General features: G+C 34.7%; 1 protein-coding gene across 2 annotated transcripts in view; it reads right to left on the bottom strand.

Moving 5' to 3' along the window:
• Nucleotides 1–18,789, bottom strand: part of LOC128680763 (facilitated trehalose transporter Tret1-like) — an 80,004-nt gene that overhangs the window by 5,566 nt on the left and 55,649 nt on the right. For both annotated transcript variants that reach the window (XM_053764145.2, XM_053764146.1), the window contains 2 exons: nt 15,120–15,273; nt 770–957 (listed from right to left, as the gene is read on the bottom strand). In XM_053764145.2, the coding sequence (XP_053620120.1) occupies nt 770–957; nt 15,120–15,273 (342 nt within the window). The remainder of the gene's footprint in view (nt 1–769; nt 958–15,119; nt 15,274–18,789) is intronic.

Below are 18,789 nucleotides of genomic sequence, written 5' to 3'. Positions count from 1 at the left end.
CAGATTTCATCAAAATAGGTCTTGTAGTTTATAAGTTTAATTACAAACAAGCAAGCTATTTTCAGACAGTTTGTTCTTCGAAATAAAACACGGGTAATGATAATCATTATCATTCGATTCCGTGATAAGATCTACGAGCAAAAGCAACAATATAAAAAGTTCCCGTTAACAACATGATCGATGTTTTGTTCACTCATCGAATAATCGATGGGAAGTGACAATCGATGATTAGTAAACAATGTATGAAAAATGTGATTGTATGCTTTACCCACCTTTTATAGAAGGTAGGTTTTATTGATTGTCGAGTTTAATGGCATGGGACTTTTACGTTTTTAGAAACGAGCTGATTTCCTTTGGATTGTTTGAAGAGAGATATGGAATACACGATAATGTAAATTGTCAAAGAATATGACTATTGTGTCCCATAGTCGCCTCGTACGTCATTAACGAAAAGATATGGAGTAAGTAGTAGTTCTATACTAGGGCGGAACCACAAGCTACAAATGGCAATCTATCCTTTCCTTACAACGTGTTACAAAACAAAAATCTCTGCCGCTTCTGACTGTTGGCGATAAATTCAAAAAGTGATGTACGATTTTCATACAGTTTCCACCAATATATAGTGTGACTCCTTCATAAGGTTCATATTTTCTTTTTACCCGTGCGAATAGCAAATTATCCATACACGCCATCCATTCACGCATAGAGGGATAATGTAAAACAATGAATTTACTGTATGTTAGCTTAATAGAAGTAATACAAGCATTACCTGAGTGATCATAGTAATGCAGCAGACGAGCAAGCCGCCGCAGAACGACGTCGCGGCGAGCATGTTCACGCTCGTGGAGAGCGAAGTGGCGAGCCAAGCGAGCGTGTACGGCAACGCTGCTGCGAGGAGTATCGTACGACGGCCGTAACGCATCGCCATACCGCCTAGGATACCGCCTACCAGGGCACCTGTGGATATGAGAAATTTGTTTTAGAAATCCGTATAAAAATTCATAAATATTCATGTTCTTTTTAAACAACTGCGAGGTCGTCGATACGTCAGCTACATTGGATAAAAAAGTGTTTTAAGATCTAATAGTCGAACTAGATCGGCTCCCAACGAGGGATCTCCTCAACGGTTTACAGCGCGTCGGATATGATATTAGTCCGCGTGACATCGTCCGTTGTGATGTCATTGAGTCATCAGAGACACTGTGCTTGTGTCAAAAATGACATTTTTGAAAAATACTTATTTCTCCTCCAGAGTCTTGATGACGAGCAATCTAACTTAAGTATTAATTTATTTTAACAGCAGTTGTTACGTGAAGGAAAAAAGAGTCCCACCAATGTCAAGCTGAGAAAATAAATGGTAAAACAACTCGTGGCCAGGAAAGTTGTTGCGAATATTTCATCTCACATGAACAGAAGAAAACACAATGGCTCTACAGCAAATCTTTCTTGTAAACACTCTTAGCGTGCTTTATTTTGACAAAGAGCTGTTAAGTCTATATTTTTTTAATTAACACTCGAGAATGGAAGTGGTTTCTTTGTTTGTAATCAGTTTTGTTGCGCACGCGTCGATTTACATTCCTTCTAGTCTGGGCGCTTGCTCTTGGTTTCTTTGAGTATTAAACCAACCAGAGAGGCAGTGAACACAAATTCTTTTAATTCTTCTTCTTCGTTTAAAATTCTGTCTATCATGTCGATGACATCACGGTTACTAGCGCACGTTCACTAGCGTTTCTTTGGAGTGTGTTATTTACTAAGCCTGATTTCTCGTGTTCTCGGTTAAGCGTAAAACCACTGAATACCTTTTCTATCCATGTTTTCTTTACCAAAGTGGTGGAATATAAAATTTTCGGTCGTTTTATAAGAAGTATGGAAGGAGACCCTTAACCCTCAAAGCTAGGACTTAGTTATTTGCAAGTCGTGATATTCACGCACTTTGATTTTAAATAATTTAAATTTCTGCACGTTATATTAAATAATTTAAATTTCTGCTATCTATATGTATATATATAAAACTCTTCCGTTACTGACTGACTGACAGACAACGCACAGCCGAAACTACTGGGCGTAGAAAGCTGAAATTTGGTGTATAGGTTCCTAGGACAGTGTAGGGGAGCACTAAGAAGGGATTTCCTGAAATTCCCACGGGAAACGGATATTTACTCGCATACGAAGTTGTGCGAAAAAGTTATTTACTTAACATTCCTCTAGATTATTCACGCATTTTGACCAAAATTTATTAAAAATTTAAGTATTAAAAATGAAGTAACTAGTAAATTCTATTTTATTTCTTACAATGTGAGTTTTCGGAGTTTTAAGTCAGTAGGTAGATTTTACAAAGTTAAAAGAAAGGAATTTTTCTTATTGATATTTTTAACATCAAAAGCATAGCGCCTAATAACCTATCAGACTACTGAAATACCAGTTTATCTAAGAGATCGTTCTTGGTACGACAAAAATAGACGGGCGGACAGACAGACGGGCTATATATATTTAGAAATGCAATCTGTCAACCCGCGAGACGCTGTAGAGTTAATCTCGAGTTTAATTATAGTAATAATGTGCTGTAAAACTTTAATTGATCATATTTTAGAAGATTTCGTAGATTTGGCCGCCGGATCGACGCGAATAACATAATCAAAGTTACTAGATGATTTAGAAAAGCATTCCAAAGAAGAGGATCACGTGTGGTTCCCGCCCTGGAATAGAAACACGAGATATCCTTTCGTGGTATGAGGTAATTAAAAATATTTTATTATCCGCGTAAGCAGGTGTCGTATAAAGCACAATGTGTCACTCGAAAGAAAGTAAGATTCACAACTCGGGTGTTCGCGGCCCTCGAACCCAGTGTACAATGTACTTATTCTGCGCAAAATCCGGAGTTAATAATAACATATAAGATTCAGATTTCCGATAAATAAGTCACAGACACGGACAATGAGCAGTAAATCTAATTCACCCAAATACTTTGAGGCTATCAATCGTGCGCCGTCAAAACAGAAAGGTTCTAAATTAACCAATATCGGTGTGGTACAGTCGCCAGTATGTCAACTCTATGCGGCGGTAATGAGGGCGAATTTGCAAGGAATTTGGGTAGGTTGATGTGCTATCGACTGTACACCAAATACTACAAAATTAGATCCAGTTCACAAGACAATTTAGCAATAATTTCTTTTTTTACAAAAATGACATTTTTGACACAAGATTAATTGTTGTAGAAAGATCTTATAGCAATTCTTAATCAACGAAAATATAAAACGTTTAGCTGATGTACAAATGGCATATAATCTCTGTCAAATTTGTTCATATTTGTTCATTTTCATTGTTTCTTACGCGGCCTTTGAGCGTTGGAGCCCAGGGACAAATCATACAGATTGAGCAAGCCAGTAAAGATTGACAAAGTAAGTTCTAGACTTGTGTTATGGGATACTAACTCAACGATACGATATTTTATAACATATACACATATAGATAAACATCCAAGACCCGGACCAATCAGAAAAAGATTATTTTTTCATCATGACCCGACCGGGGATCGAACCCGGGACCTCTAGGGTCAGAGGCAAGCACTTTACCACTGCGCCACCGAGGTCGTCAACCTCGAGGTCGACAACCAACCAATTATGAAGGGATATTACACATTAGTCCATTTGCTAAATAACAATCTCCAGAAAAAATCACATATTTCATTTTCCACTTCACCAATCCAAATGCACCTTTAGCGCGAAAAGAGGCTTCTTTTATTTCTTCTGCAATAAAAATCATTGAGTGACAGCGTTATGGGATGCGAGGAATTTGCCAAAATCCCGATATTTCCAATACCGTGTCCAAACACCAGCGTCTAATGTGAAATTCCGGAAAATGTGTACAGATATACAGGGCAAATATATTTATTTATTTATTGATAAGTACACAAAACAGTGAGTTATGTGGGTACATGCACATAACATATAATATGAACATTATTACATAGTTTCTACGAATCAACCAAACTGATCAACAATATTTGTAGGTGTAACATGTAAAATTTTGCTCACATCAAATTACAGTTAAGTGAAAACAATGGAATACATATATAGGGAAAAAGAGGGATACAATACAAAAATGATAATTAAATCTATTATAACATTGTATAAAAAACTAGACTTATTATAAAACAGACTTTCAAAGCATGTAACCATAATTAACTGAGGATTTATTTAAACCAGAGTCGAGATCTTAGAAAGCTTTTGATTTCTAAGATCTCGACTCTGCGGCATCATTTTATTTTTGCGAACTAGCTCTTGCCCGCGGCTTCGCCCACGTGTATGTCTCACGCGAAAAGATTTAGTTCTGAGATGAAAGTAGTAACATTTATGCAAAATTTCAAGAAGATTGATTAAAAGAGATAACAAACAAACTGCTGCGCTCCGTGACTTCGCTCTCGTGGGATTTTCACGATAAAAAGTATCCTATGTGTTATTCCAAATTATAATCCACCCGTGTACCAAATTTCATAACTATTCGTTCAGTAGATATTGCGTGAAAGAGTAACAAACATCCTCATCAACTTTCGCATTATTAATATTAGTGGGATTATAAATATAGTATATAATTGCCTTTTATGCGTGTGGTTTAAATTCGTCTTAACAAAAACAATGTACATTCACATAAATTACCTATAATTATTTTCCTTTTAAAACCACATACTTAGTTTTGTCACATAATAATTTTGAATATTCATAATGTTAAAACCGCAGTGAGAAAATTATTAATTCTACTAAAATGTTATACAATTGTGGTTTGTGAGTAATACATAAAGAAAATAATAATAAAAAACAATATATTGCGCGCACGTGACCATTGATAGGAGAAAAATAGGCACTATAACGGATATATATATATATATTGACACACAGACAGACACGGCAGAGAGCTGTTTTATTATATGTTCTCTGTCGCGTCAGTTACCGGACGGATTTTCATACAGTTTTGCCCGAAGCCGGTACGGGTCGCTAGTACAATATAAAACCGTTAATTACATGCGACTTTCTAATAATCTTTTCACTTTCTTGCTTTTCTAATGGTTTATCCATTCAATTAAATGGTGGTTATAATAAAATATTAAGCGCGTTTTCGCTCATTAAGCTCATTATATAATAACGTTATGTAGGTACATCTCTAATATCCTTACATATAAATAAAGGGAAGTCTGTATGAACGGGATAAACTGAAAAAGTAACGGACAGATTTTTATACAGTTTTCACCAATATATAGTGTGGTTCAAATATTTTATTATACGACGACCTCGGTGGCGCAGTGGTAAAAGTGCTTGCCTGTGGACCGAGTGGTCCCGGGTTTGATCCCCGGTCGGCTCATGATGGAAAATGATATTTTTCTGACTGGCCTGGGTCTTGGATGTTTACCTATATATGTATTTGTTATAAAATATAGTATCGTTGAGTTAGTATCCCATAACACAAGTCTAGAACTTACTTTGGGGCTAGCTCAATCTGTGTGATTTGTCCTAATATATTTATTTATATTTATTATGGTTTTACCAAAATTAACTCGCTGAAGTGAGTTTGTCTGTACAACGTGACTGACTTTTGAAATAATGAGTTTTTGAAATGTTAAATTATTGTATTTCATATTATGCGTAAACTCGTGTATTTGAATGAGTAACTGACATTGCAAATATCTCAATCTATAATATTCATAAATTCAAATTCAAATTTCTTTATTCAATTTAGGATGATATACATCACTTATTGACGTCAAAAAAATGACTTAAACTAAGTCTACTGCCGACTTCCAAAGCGCAGGTGAAGAAGAAACAAACTTCACCACAGCCTTTTCTCCAAGGACGTCAATTAACAAATATAGATAAATAATAAATAAATAAATAAATATATTAGAACAAATCACACAGATTGAGCTAGCCCCAAAGTAAGTTCGAGACTTGTGTTATGGGATACTAACTCAACGATACTATATTTTATAACAAATACATATATAGATAAACATCCAAGACCCGGGACAATCAGAAAAAGATAATTTTCCATCATGACCCGACCGGGGATCGAACCCGGGACCTCTCGGTTCAATGGCAAGAACTTTACCACTGCGCCACCGAGGTCGTCAATAGGTCTTATATATATATTAAAAATTAGGAGGACGAATTTCATAGGAAGTAGGATGAGCAGAACTCCGTTTTTTTACTAGTCCTAACATGAACAACGTTCACAGCTGGTGCTTATTGTTGAATTTTCTTGAAGATAAATCAAATATTAATTCAAATGATATTATAAAGTAAAAATTTTATTAACCACGAAAGTAATTACCTAAAAATGCCTATTTTAATTAATATACCTGGATAATCATAAAAAGGCATGGTAAGATTGTTTAAATAAAAAAGACTTGCAAGAAAAAACGGAGTGCAAGAAACGCATAAAAATGTAAATTTCACGCGGAAATATGAGAGATCAATATCTCATAAAGTCCAGAAACATTCCTTAATCAAGTGTTTAACTTCATATTATTTCAAAATTATTACTACAGTGGCGCCAATAGATGAATCTTCAACATTTCCGTAAAGTTATGTGGCGGTTAAGCAACCTTTGAAATGGTCGGTCTCAGGATGGGTAACCAAAAAGTATTTTTTTATTTTTAAAATATTATAATAAACTAACGGCCAATCCCGGCTTTGCTCGGGTGAAAACATAACAAATTATATACCTGAAACTTCCTCAGGAATCACATTATAGATTGGTGAAAACCGCCTGAAAATCCGTGTAGTAGTTTTTAAGTTCATCGCGAACAGACAGGCAGACGCCGTAGACTACCTTCTTATATAAAAGGCCAACTTTAAAATCCATCCTACTTATCCAAACCATCCATAAGACTACGTGTAGGTAAAATAACAGATTTATTGCAGTCAGAGCTATTCAAATTGGTGCTCTGAGTGAAATAAGTCATAACATGAGGTATTCCACTCAGAACGTCGATTTCGATATATAGGAAGGAATATTCACTATTATTTTCAGCGGCTCGAGAATACGTTCCGGCATAAATTATTGACACATATCTTAGCACTTAACATAAAATCCAAATTTCATCACTTAATCCACTGAAAACATCAAAATTTTGATTCGCTACAATTCTCGCATCGACATATTTCAAACACAAAATAAATTTTAATTTCTCCAACATTTACCTCTTTAAAGTGTCGCTTGTAAAGTGATTTTACATGAAGTCAAATAACATGTTTTAAATCCCCCCACGCCATTAGAAACCCTGTGTTATCGCAATAAAGGCTGAATTGCATTAAACCGAATTGTTTTAAAATGCAGTATCGTGTACTTTATAGGCTACCGCAATCACCATTACTGATACATTTTGTGCAATTTTGCGTAAAATCGATGTAATAACGTAAGTGCTTTTAATATTTTACCGCTTTTGGCGTAAAGACCGGATGGATTTCTTTTTGTTTATATTAAAGGTTGCTGGAAGCAATATTGCTTTTATTAATAAAAGAAGAACTTTAAGTGAATATTGTCGTTAGAATATCTATAGGCTTCGCTCGGATAAAGTCATTATCAATTATGCATCTCAGCCGTCCCCTTGAATCATTCTATCTATTAAAAATAACGGCATCAAAATCCGTGGCGTAGTTTTAAAGATCTAAGCATACATAAAGACAGACAAACAGCGAGAAGCGACTTTGTTTTATACTAATACCAGCTTTTGCTCGCGGCTTCCCCTGCACAAATTTCCCATGGGATCAGTTATTTTTCTGGGATGAAAGCTACCCTATGTCCTTCTCCATACTTCTAACTGCATGTATGCAAAATATCAAGAAGATTGGTCGAGTAGATAGAGTGTGAAGAAGTAACAATCAAACTTATTATCGCAATTATAATATTAGGTAGGTAGTAAATGCTAGTGACAAATTTTCATTTAAATTAAATCAAAATCGAATCATTTATTCAGAAATTAGGCCTTCACAGGCATTTTTTCACGTCATATTCTAAATTAAATGATGTTTACCAAAGCTACAAACTACTAGCATTTCGGAACGACCACTGCTGAGAAGAAATGCCGAAAGAAACTCATTCAAATAGTATTGGTCCCTATTATGCCAGAAGGGCTTACCATTATTTAAATATGAATTTATGTATAATTTTTTATCAGTAATATAACAATGTAAGTACACAATAAAGTACATGGTCAAAAGGTATACTGAAACATATTATGATTGTGATCAAGTACTGATGAAAGGAAAAGAAATATATATATATATATTAAGATATCAAAGCCAAAACATGTACCTATTTCTCTTTCGTTTTAAGTGGGAATGCATGTAATTATTTACGCTCATGCGTCAAAAGCTTAACGCCCAAAGCTTTTCCGCGAAACTTTCCGAAGAGACAATCTAAATTGTTTTAACCTTTTCATTTGTCTACGCGACTGTATATAATGCTCCTCAAACTTGTGTGACACCTTATTTTTAATTTTCAAATCTGTAAAGCGTTTATTTCCTCACCGCTTTATTAATAAATATTTAATTCTCTGATTAGACTTGGAGTAGTTTTTCTTTGGTTTGCCCCTCTCTCTCTCTCTCTCTCTCTTCAGTATTTGACATTGAAAGAACGAATACAAAGAATAATGATACAGAGGCTAATCAGTGAATAACGTTTTTATAGGCTGCGGTGAAGTTTGTTGCGCCGCTTCTTCTTCACCTGCGCTTTGGAAGCCGGCAGTAGACTTAGTTTAAGTCATTTTTTGACGTCAATAAGTGATGTATATCATCCTAAATTGAATAAAGAATTTTGAATTTGAATTTATTAATCTAGTAAACAGCACAACCTACTCAAAATGATAGCTATTGTATTCAGGCGGCCTAAAGGCATCTGACACGACTTTTACGAATACAGCGTCTAGTGGCAAGTAATCGCATACACACTAGTGAACTTAAACCGTCAATCATTGTGCAGGTTTCCTCACGATGTTTCCCTTCACCGGAAGCAAGTGGTGGTCTATGAATACACGAGTCACATTGGTATACAAACTCATGTGGCACGAGTAGTACTCGAACCTGGGTTCCTATTGTAAAAGTTCATATCTTGCCACGATCCATATGTGGCCAACGTTGGTGCCCAAATACACTTTCACTAAGAATACATTTGCTTATTTATCCGTCGTTTGTGTTGCGATGTCTGTGTGTATGTTCGTGAATTATGCAGGCGCCGGCGCCGATCAGAAACGTGAAGACAAACACACAATAGGTGATTTGATTAAGGGTTTATTTAAACAATAAAATGTACGAATTCCCGCTCGATTCCAGAATTTATTCTTCTCATTATTATTTCCAATTGCTTCGCGGAAATTTGAAGTTAACATTTCGTTTTTAATCAGGCCACAGGTTATGTTATATACAAAGTTATATACAATAACCTTATAATTTTACACAAAATATATTACCTATACAAAACCCCTTCTGATAGGGACCAACATTATTTAAATGAATTTCTTTCGACATTTCTTCTCAGCAGCGGTCGTTCCGAAATGCCCACAAACTTTTTGAATAATCCATATCAATATTATGTGAAAATCTGTCTGTCTATTTCGCTTTCGCGGCTATTTTTTTTTTTTGTAATTTCATTACTATATTGTTGATCACATATTCATACGCAACATATTAGATAATCATAACAAATTTCTATGTTTAACTTATGTATGACTAACGATATTTCGTCATATTTCTTACAGGGAATTCCATTCATATTTTCATTACTATAATGACAATCATATAAGACGTCAACGAAAATAAAACTTAAACAATGGAACATTACACCATTAATATATCTATCGTAATAAATAAACAACATATTTATATATTGCTGAAAAAACATGTTTTTTGCTGTATTTGTAAATTTCATATCAATACATATAATAAAATTGAAGAAAAGCCAAATTTGTACATTGGATATTTTTTAAAAATTCTTCATGGAATATACTTAGTTACTGATATAGATGACGTCTGTCTGTCTGTCTGTTTGTCTGAACGCGCATCACTCGAAATCTACAGGACCGATTTGCTTGAAATTTGGTATGTAGGTACCTTATATACCGGGTTAAATAGATACATTTCATCCCGGTAAATGGTCAAGTTCCCAAACTAATTATGAATCTAAATTTCATCAGAATCCTGGGTTAACATCTTATAGACATTTCACGTGTTTATGTATAATAGCCAGCCAGAAAACTCTAATACTAATTGCGTATTTATTTTCAGAATTAAAATTAAACTAACTAATCAGTTTTTAGAATGAGTATCCATCTCTCAACTAGACGTTTTGACAGTTACTTCCTCAGCTGTTAAGCCAAGATCCGCTGTACCTGTTCCAATTTTAAAAATGAATAGGTATAATACGAAGTCGTTCTTGGAAGACAAAGAAAAATGATGCCCACAAATGCTAAACAAAAAACAATAAAACAAGCCAGTTAACACACCGCCATACCCAATTAACAACATCCAAACAAGTTGAAAATAACTGATGAATCTTCGTAACTGAGTACTAAATAAAGACACGACTCCATAGCTATGTACAAGCTACATGCGATACAGAAAAATATTAATTATATTAGGGTATAAAAATATTCCGTACCCAAAAAGTTAAAAGGGAGGGAGAGAAAATTAATAAGATTCCACTGTCCGTCTGTCTGACACCAGCCTGTATCTCATGAATAGTTAGACAAATTTTTGTTTCCACAACCGTCTTCACAAAATATGAAGCCGAAAGTAAGTTATCAAAAACAGCCACTTATTGGATCTAAATAGACAAAAATAAATAGACACAACGACCCACACTAAGTGATAAACTAGTATCGCGAGTCCAATGGAGACAAATACAGAAAACACCAATGCCATATACAGACAAAGGCACAGACCAACATCTGAGAAAACGAATACGTATCCGCGCTAGGAATCACAAGATTGCAAACCTATTGAATACTACGCGTAGTGCGTAGCTACACTTATGTAGTTAGGCGATGCTATGCGATACAAAGCTATGGAATCGCAGCTTAAAACCATCAAAACAACTGTCGATAAGGGCTTATAATTCCGACTGTACTTTGGCTTACAGCGTATCGCTACGATTGTAATCACTAGGTGCGGGCCGGGGTTTTGTATAGTCAGCAAATTAATGCAAAATTAAATATAATAAATACTTCAATTATATCTTAATTAAATTCAATTCAAACGTAATCCCAATGCCAGATCTTGTCGTCCTCCTTTGCTGGTATATCGACCCAGGACGGTTACATTTAGAGGCAGCTTCCGAAACGATTCGACTTATTTCTTCTATTTGTAACTTTAAAAGTAAATTTCGAGCCTACCTTCTAAATTCACAAAAAATTAACTGTACACACTTCGCCGCCGGTAGCGGGTGTTGCCACTAAAGTAAACTTTATTTTTAAATTGTTTATTTTATTTTTAGTAAATTGTATGTATTGTAATCTATTATTTATGTACTTTAGCATCCTTTACTAATTTACCTATGTAGTATTTTTTTTCTTTATATTATGTTGGGTACGTGTATGTACATTGGGTTTTTTGTATAAGTAATATATCAATTGTAGTTATATATCTCTTTCCTCACTGTTAATATACACACACACCGTTCGCTCATTGATTCAGGTCTCATCTGAAAATCAGTGTATCGCCGCTCTGTGATATGAGCACTGAGACGGGCCTTTTTGTATTGCTGCAACATAGAACACTTGCTCTTCAATTATGCTTATGAATACTGTTTTTATTTTGTGTTTTTAGTTTGGTTGTGTATTGTGTTGTTGTTTTACAAATAAATGTTTTATCATCAACATCTTCATACATTTTCACCTCCCTATACGACACGAGCTCTGCCTTCTCTTTTATTTCATATAGAAATGCTCTTCTTGGCTTTCCTTTTCCTCTTTACCTTATACGACACGAAAACTTTATGAAATATCTGATTGAAGGAAAATATTTTATCTATCTACCTATCTTAATATTTTATCCGTAATACTCAACTATTCTCCAGAATAAAATGTATTAGCGATTCGTCGAACTTAAATAAACCCTACGAGGTTAAGTAGTTACTTAATTGTTGTATTTGTGTGTATAATGCCAAAAATCTTAACTGCTCAGGTGGTTTTTTTTCCAAATAATTTATTATCACAACGTTTCAATATTTGTGGTATAGTTATTAACAATCTTAGTCATAACTTTTTATGCTAACTGTACAAGCGATAATCACCATCTGTCGACGAGTTTAACATTAGTGCTGTACAGATAATAGCTTGCAAAGTGAAATACGACTTAATAGTCACTTTGATGCAATAATCGTAACACATCGCCATATATAATTGTTATGTAACTATGCAATGTTGTGATTTTATTGCTATTTGTATTGATTCTCTTCTTCTCCACAACAGGACATAAGCTTCCTCCAATGCACGCCAGGTTTCAGAACTTCTCCATAACGGGTATCGTGTTCCGTCTCCTCTACGACATATGTGACTTGTCCATTTGCAGTTCAGAGTAGCGACACGTATTGGCTATAGAAGACAAAATTATAGCAATACTAGCCGCGGCCCGGGGCTTTGCTCCCGTGGGAATTTCGTGATAAAAAGTACCTACCCTATGTTAACACATAGGTTATATTCTAGCCGTGTACCAAATTTGTACCGTTGTAAAAACTAATACTAACCGAAGACCGTGCACAGTGGAGGAGAAAAGTAAGAAAATTAATCCTGTTGGTCTCTCTTGGTAGTCGTATTCCTCACGGCTGAGGGTCGTCGTTATTACGTGGAATGAAACACACACAACAACTTTCTTGGCATTATTAATGGAGTAATTTGCCATTGCCTTCTCCATTTCACACGCGAGTTAATAATCAACCAGTGTGCAGGTTTCCTCACGATGTTTTCCTTCACCGGAAGCAAGTGGTGGTCGATGAAAACTACTATATATGAGTCAGATTTGTATACAAACTCATGTGGCACGAGTAGGATACGAACCTGGGACCTTTCGATCCACAGGCGGGCGTCTTAACCATTACACCACCACCGCAATCCTGTAGGTACTCCAAGTGTATACAACTTAGGAGGTATATAGATATATTTAAAAGGTAATTCACAATTCAATTTCATGAAAACCCAATAACGGTACGAAATGTACTTATACAGAAAATCACAATATATTTGTATTCGTTGGCCTCTGAAAGTTTACAACCCGGAAAAATAAACATGCCAGCCGCTCTCGAATATTACTTCGCATTGAAGTAACATTTAATTTGTCCGTGTTGTTGTAACAATAGGAACAACATTGCGAATATGTCGGAATGAAATACGGGGGACCACAGAAATCATAAAAGTATGTAGAAGTGGCAACTAACAGTCTTTTAGTATGAGGAAGCTTCGACATATCAAAGTTTACACTTGAAAATATAGTTGTACTTGCTTTTGCTCGAGGCTTCGTCCGCGTAACTTTTCCATGGGAACAGTTATTTTTCTTGAATGCAAGTGCCCTATATCCTTCTCCATATTTCAAACAATATATATATATATATATATATATATGCAAAATTTCAAGGAGATTGGTTGAATATATAGAGCGTGAAGAGGTAACAAACAAACGCGCTTTTATATTTATAATATTAGTTAGGATTTATTTTTGAGTAACTGTAATTTTATACATAGTCATTAGCTTTTTAATTATATTTCAAAAAAGTCTAGATATCTCGTGACCAAAGGGCTGAAAGATTTTTTTATTTTAACCACTTACCCGCAGGGCAACACACTCAATAGGCTATATAATTTGTGATTTCTATATATATACAATACATATATAAATGTATATTTATATATAAAAAACACAAACACAAAAGTGCCGTTATATAAATTGGATAAATTAAACAAACTGAGAGTTTACGTTAAGTACTTTATATATTTAAGTTCTTTTTTTCATCAGCCCTCGATCACAATCATGACATGTGTCCGTATACCATCTGACGATGTACTTTATTGTGCGCTAACATGATAATGTTACAGAGAAATATATGGATTCTTGTCAATTCTATGTAACTAAAAAAATCCGATTTCCGTTTTAGAGATGTTTGTTCTCTCGATATTTCCTTATTCTCAATATCGAATGTGTTTTTTCGAATTCGATAATGGAAGATTTCTATAGGAATAAATGTTATTGATGATAGATGATTTTATCTCTTCTATTCTTATTATTTGCCGTCAATTAATGACGTATTATCATTATTGTTTTGTATAGAGTTGTTTGGAAGGCAATGGAGGAGACATATGCCCAGCAGTGGGACAATCATCATCAGCCGCTTAGGTAATCGTCCCTACTGCTGGGACACTGGCCTTCCCTAAAAATGGATAAGTAGAATGACTCATGACCCACCACGGGGTAGATTTTAACGCAATTTCAATTGGGACCAACGGTTTAACATGCTTTCGGAAGCACAGAAGAATTCGTGAGAATATAGCTGGTCACCCATCCAATGACCGACCATGGTGAAAGTGATTTAACCGCTATTATAGTAGCCGAGCGCGCTAACCACTGAGCCATCGAGCTCAGTGAGGCAAAAATAAATAAATAAATAATTATAATTAAATAATTATATTAGGACGAATCACACAGATTGAGCTAGCCCCAAAGTAAGTTCGAGACTTGTGTTATGGGATACTAACTCAACGATACTATATTTTATAACAAATACATATATAGATAAACATCCAAGACCCGGACCAATCAGAAAAAGATCATTTTCCATCATGACCCGGCTGGGGATCGAACCCGGGACCTCTTGGTTCAGTGGCAAGAACCTTGCCACTGCACCACCGAGGTCGTCAAAAATGAGTTAATGGTTAGCGCGCTCGGCTACTATAATACTATAGAACTTAGTTCAGGCTATTGTTTTTCATGTGACAGCCTGTTTACACGCTTGATCTTTTCAATTTCTTACTTCTCTTCTATCTGGAGACTTTTAATTGGCTTCCTGTTTTTAACTTTCATTTCTATTTACGTGTTCTTTAGCTGTAAGTCTTCCTAAATATAAATAAATAAATAAAGACTTACCTAACAAACTTAAGCTAGCAATCCAGCTAGCCTGCTGATCGCTCACAGGGAACCTCAACCTGGATTCTTGCATAGAGTCCAGAGCTGGTGACATGTAACCTTTGCTCAATCCTGCTGCGAACGGCCCGAGCGAGACAGCGAGAGCTGCTAGTATCTGCGGGAGGGAGATCGCACTGGTTTTTAAATTTGGAAGGTTTAAAATATTTTTTTTTGGGCTACGATTGCCAGTCTCTAACTTTCAATAATCTTTATGAATCAATTAATAAAATTGATAATTTTCGTGTTACATATTAATTGCAAAAATATAGGTATAAAAGGCGCCCGTGCATGGATGGCATCTCAGTTGGGTTCGGGGTTGTGAAGCCGCGAAGTCCGGGTGCAGCGTAAAAAAAAATCATAAGGACAAATCACATAGTTTGCCCCAAAGTAAGTTCGAGACTTGTGTTATGGGATACTAACTCAACGATACTATATTTTATAACAAATACATTATATAGATAAACATCCACGAGCCGGGCCAATCAGAAAAAGATCATTTTCCATCATTTCGAACCCAGGACCTCTCGGCTCAGAGGCAATCACTTTAGCACAGCGCCACCGAGGTCGTCGTAAAAACAATTCCCGTGAAGATTCAGCTGTCATTTTACAACTGTAATGTAACTAATACTTTTGAAAACGCGTAGAAAAACATCAATATTCACGTTTAGAATTCTATTAATGCATTTTTTATTCTTCGATTTTTGAATAGCCGAAATTACCGTGTATTGTACCAAGATATAGATATAGGGTGTTACATTAACCACTACACGCAGAACTACACAGTCGATCAATGTTACCAACACCAAGTATGTGAGAATGGATTCGTAGTAACGACCAAAATGAGTTATCGATATATTTTTTTATTTATTTATTGATGCACACAACAGTTTACAACTTATACACTCTTATGGTAAAAAAACAATCAACCATGTACAAGGCTGGTTGTAAGACCAAAAGCGGGTACACACAGCATGATAAAAATTATAATTCTAACAAGAAAACATGAGTATGACAATAAATAATATAGTTATGATAATAAAGCGTTAGAAGATGTGAAAATTTAATGCAATAATTTAAATTAAAAATGCCAAAAGAATTGAAATGTGAAACTAAGAGATTAATTTTAATTTTAATTTTTTAGATTAGCAAGCGAACTTTGTTTTTGAAATAATTTACGGTTAAAAAAATAGATTTCAGGTACACGATCCGAGTCATGAGCTTGGTATGAAATATTGTACTCGCGACACATTCTAATTTTATGGTTATGACACACTAGCGACTCGTGCCGGCTTCGCTCGGGTAAAACCTTAATAAATTATACACTTAAAGCTTCCTCAGGAATCACACTTATCTATTTAAAAAAACCCGCATCAAAATCAGTTTTGTAGTTTTAAAGATCTAAGCATACATAAGGACAGACAAATCTGTAAAATCTGGTAATACAATTTTTTTGAGAAATTAAAGAAATTAAATTATGTTAAAATTATTAATTTTAATAAAGTAGGAACACAACTACGAACATTAAAATAAATCAATTCTCATCCAAAGAGAGTTGAATTATTATATTATTCAAATAACAACTACAAATAGACTTTACTTTTTAATTTGTCTTACAAAAGAAAATACAGTTACAAACACTATGGCACCTAAAACCATGTAAGAGTATCGATATCGATAAACACGTCGATATTCTGAAACAATCCCATCACTATGCACTTTATCTGAAAGCGTCGACTAGATTGTCCCGAACATGTTGTGCGGGTCAATGACCGACACACTGCCTCATATTCTGGCCCCGGTAACAATTCACACATTATCGCTATGACAGGACAATATCGACCTATTAAACATAAGCATAAGGCTGTGTACGACGGTAATTAAATTTTGAGAGGTATGTCCATAGAATTTTGTATAGGACGTAGATAGAGCGAGTGATCATGCCAAATGAATTAGCATATATGTTATAGTTTAAACCCGTTTTTCGTTAGAACTCGTTTTTTCTAGGTAATAGGTACTAGTTTTTGCTAAATGCCTTTGTTAAATCTAGAAATAACTAGTCAAAACTAGAATTTACCACTGATATATTTGATTTTCAGATAAAACTAGTTGCCACTTCGAGCTTTAGTTAAAACCAGCACTAGAGAAACTAATTTGGGGCTGAAAACAAGATATAGTTTTAAAAATATTTATTAAAAATATCTAGATCACAGAGTCATAGTAAGTACCTAGTAAAAATATTAATCTTACGCTTTCAGGTGACGTCTCGCGACCAATCAGAATAAGGTACTATGAACTACGACCTTGGTCGGAACTGTTTTAACTGGGTCTCTTCGGAAAAACGCGTGTTGCCCAGTAAGAACTAGTTTTAACTGATATTAAATTTTGAGCATTAGTTAAGTCTAGTTTTAACAAAGGCATCTAGTAATGAGTACCTAATTTTAAATTTTAATTTTAAATAAAAGTGTTAAATATATTTATACTTTTTGACAAGGATAGTCAAACAGAGGGTTGACGTCAAACCGATTGTAAAATCGCGGCAAATATTTCAAATTTTAAGTTTAAGCATTTTTTTACATTGATTCATTGAGCTTGATTCAGAACACAAAATAATGAAAAGAACTAATTTAAATTAAATAAGAAATTAATGTGTAGAAAATTGTGGGAAAGGGACGCTAAACATGGGTTCTAACTGAGGATGCAACGTAGAACTGCGTCAATATGATAGAAAATTAATTACGATCAACAAAAATACCAATGGAAAACAAATTGTCACAATTTATTCTTTTTTATTTGCTAAATTTTGTTAAAATGGATCGTTTTTTTTGTGTTCATTTAATAATAATTCTAATAGATTAAGATATATTTCGTGTTCTGTAAAATATTGTAAGACAAAATCCCTTGAGGGGTGGAGCAGCTCCTATTAATTAATAACTCGAATGGCATGTGATGTGAACAATGCCATATGTTTACTAAAATTATTATTTTCCAAATTATTTCCCAAAAAAAAAAAAACAAAAATATTTTTTTTCTAATTACCTACTCGGCATGGCTTTAAAAATAGAACACATATTTTGTTTCCGCAGTTTGGCAACATGTCCTCGCTATCGGTGAATGTTTCCCGAATTGCATGGGGTCATTGAACTGCGATTGGAATTTTGACAATAATTCTCAATAGAACTAGTGAAAAATAGTTCACAGCCGAAGCTGATGTAGAATTGTTAGGTATTTTAGTAACTTTTTATTCGGAGAAGATTCAGTGAGATACTATGTGCCATTGGGATGCGCTCATTACACTTTGTTTCAAGTAGGTACTCTCGTTCTTATTAGAGTTCCGTACAAAAATAAAAAACGGAACACTTATAGGATTACTCGTACTCGTCTGTCTTTCCGACCGTCTGTATAAACCAATTTGCTCAGTATTTGCTACATCTATTACAAATGTCATCAAAATCGTCCCAGCCGGTTCAGATGGATTATTCCGAACCTGACCCAAAATCGTAACCCGGTCGCGTGTTAGATTAGAAACTAAAAAAAAAAATACAATATTTATTACGAACTTAACCCGCTTCCTAACCTGACCCGATAAACAATTCCTATCGTAACCCGAATTGTGATATAAGCAGAATTATAA

Source organism: Plodia interpunctella, chromosome 25 (assembly GCF_027563975.2).
Source record: "Plodia interpunctella isolate USDA-ARS_2022_Savannah chromosome 25, ilPloInte3.2, whole genome shotgun sequence".
Lineage (NCBI taxonomy): Eukaryota > Metazoa > Arthropoda > Insecta > Lepidoptera > Pyralidae > Plodia > Plodia interpunctella.
This window is presented reverse-complemented; position numbering and strand designations above follow the sequence as displayed.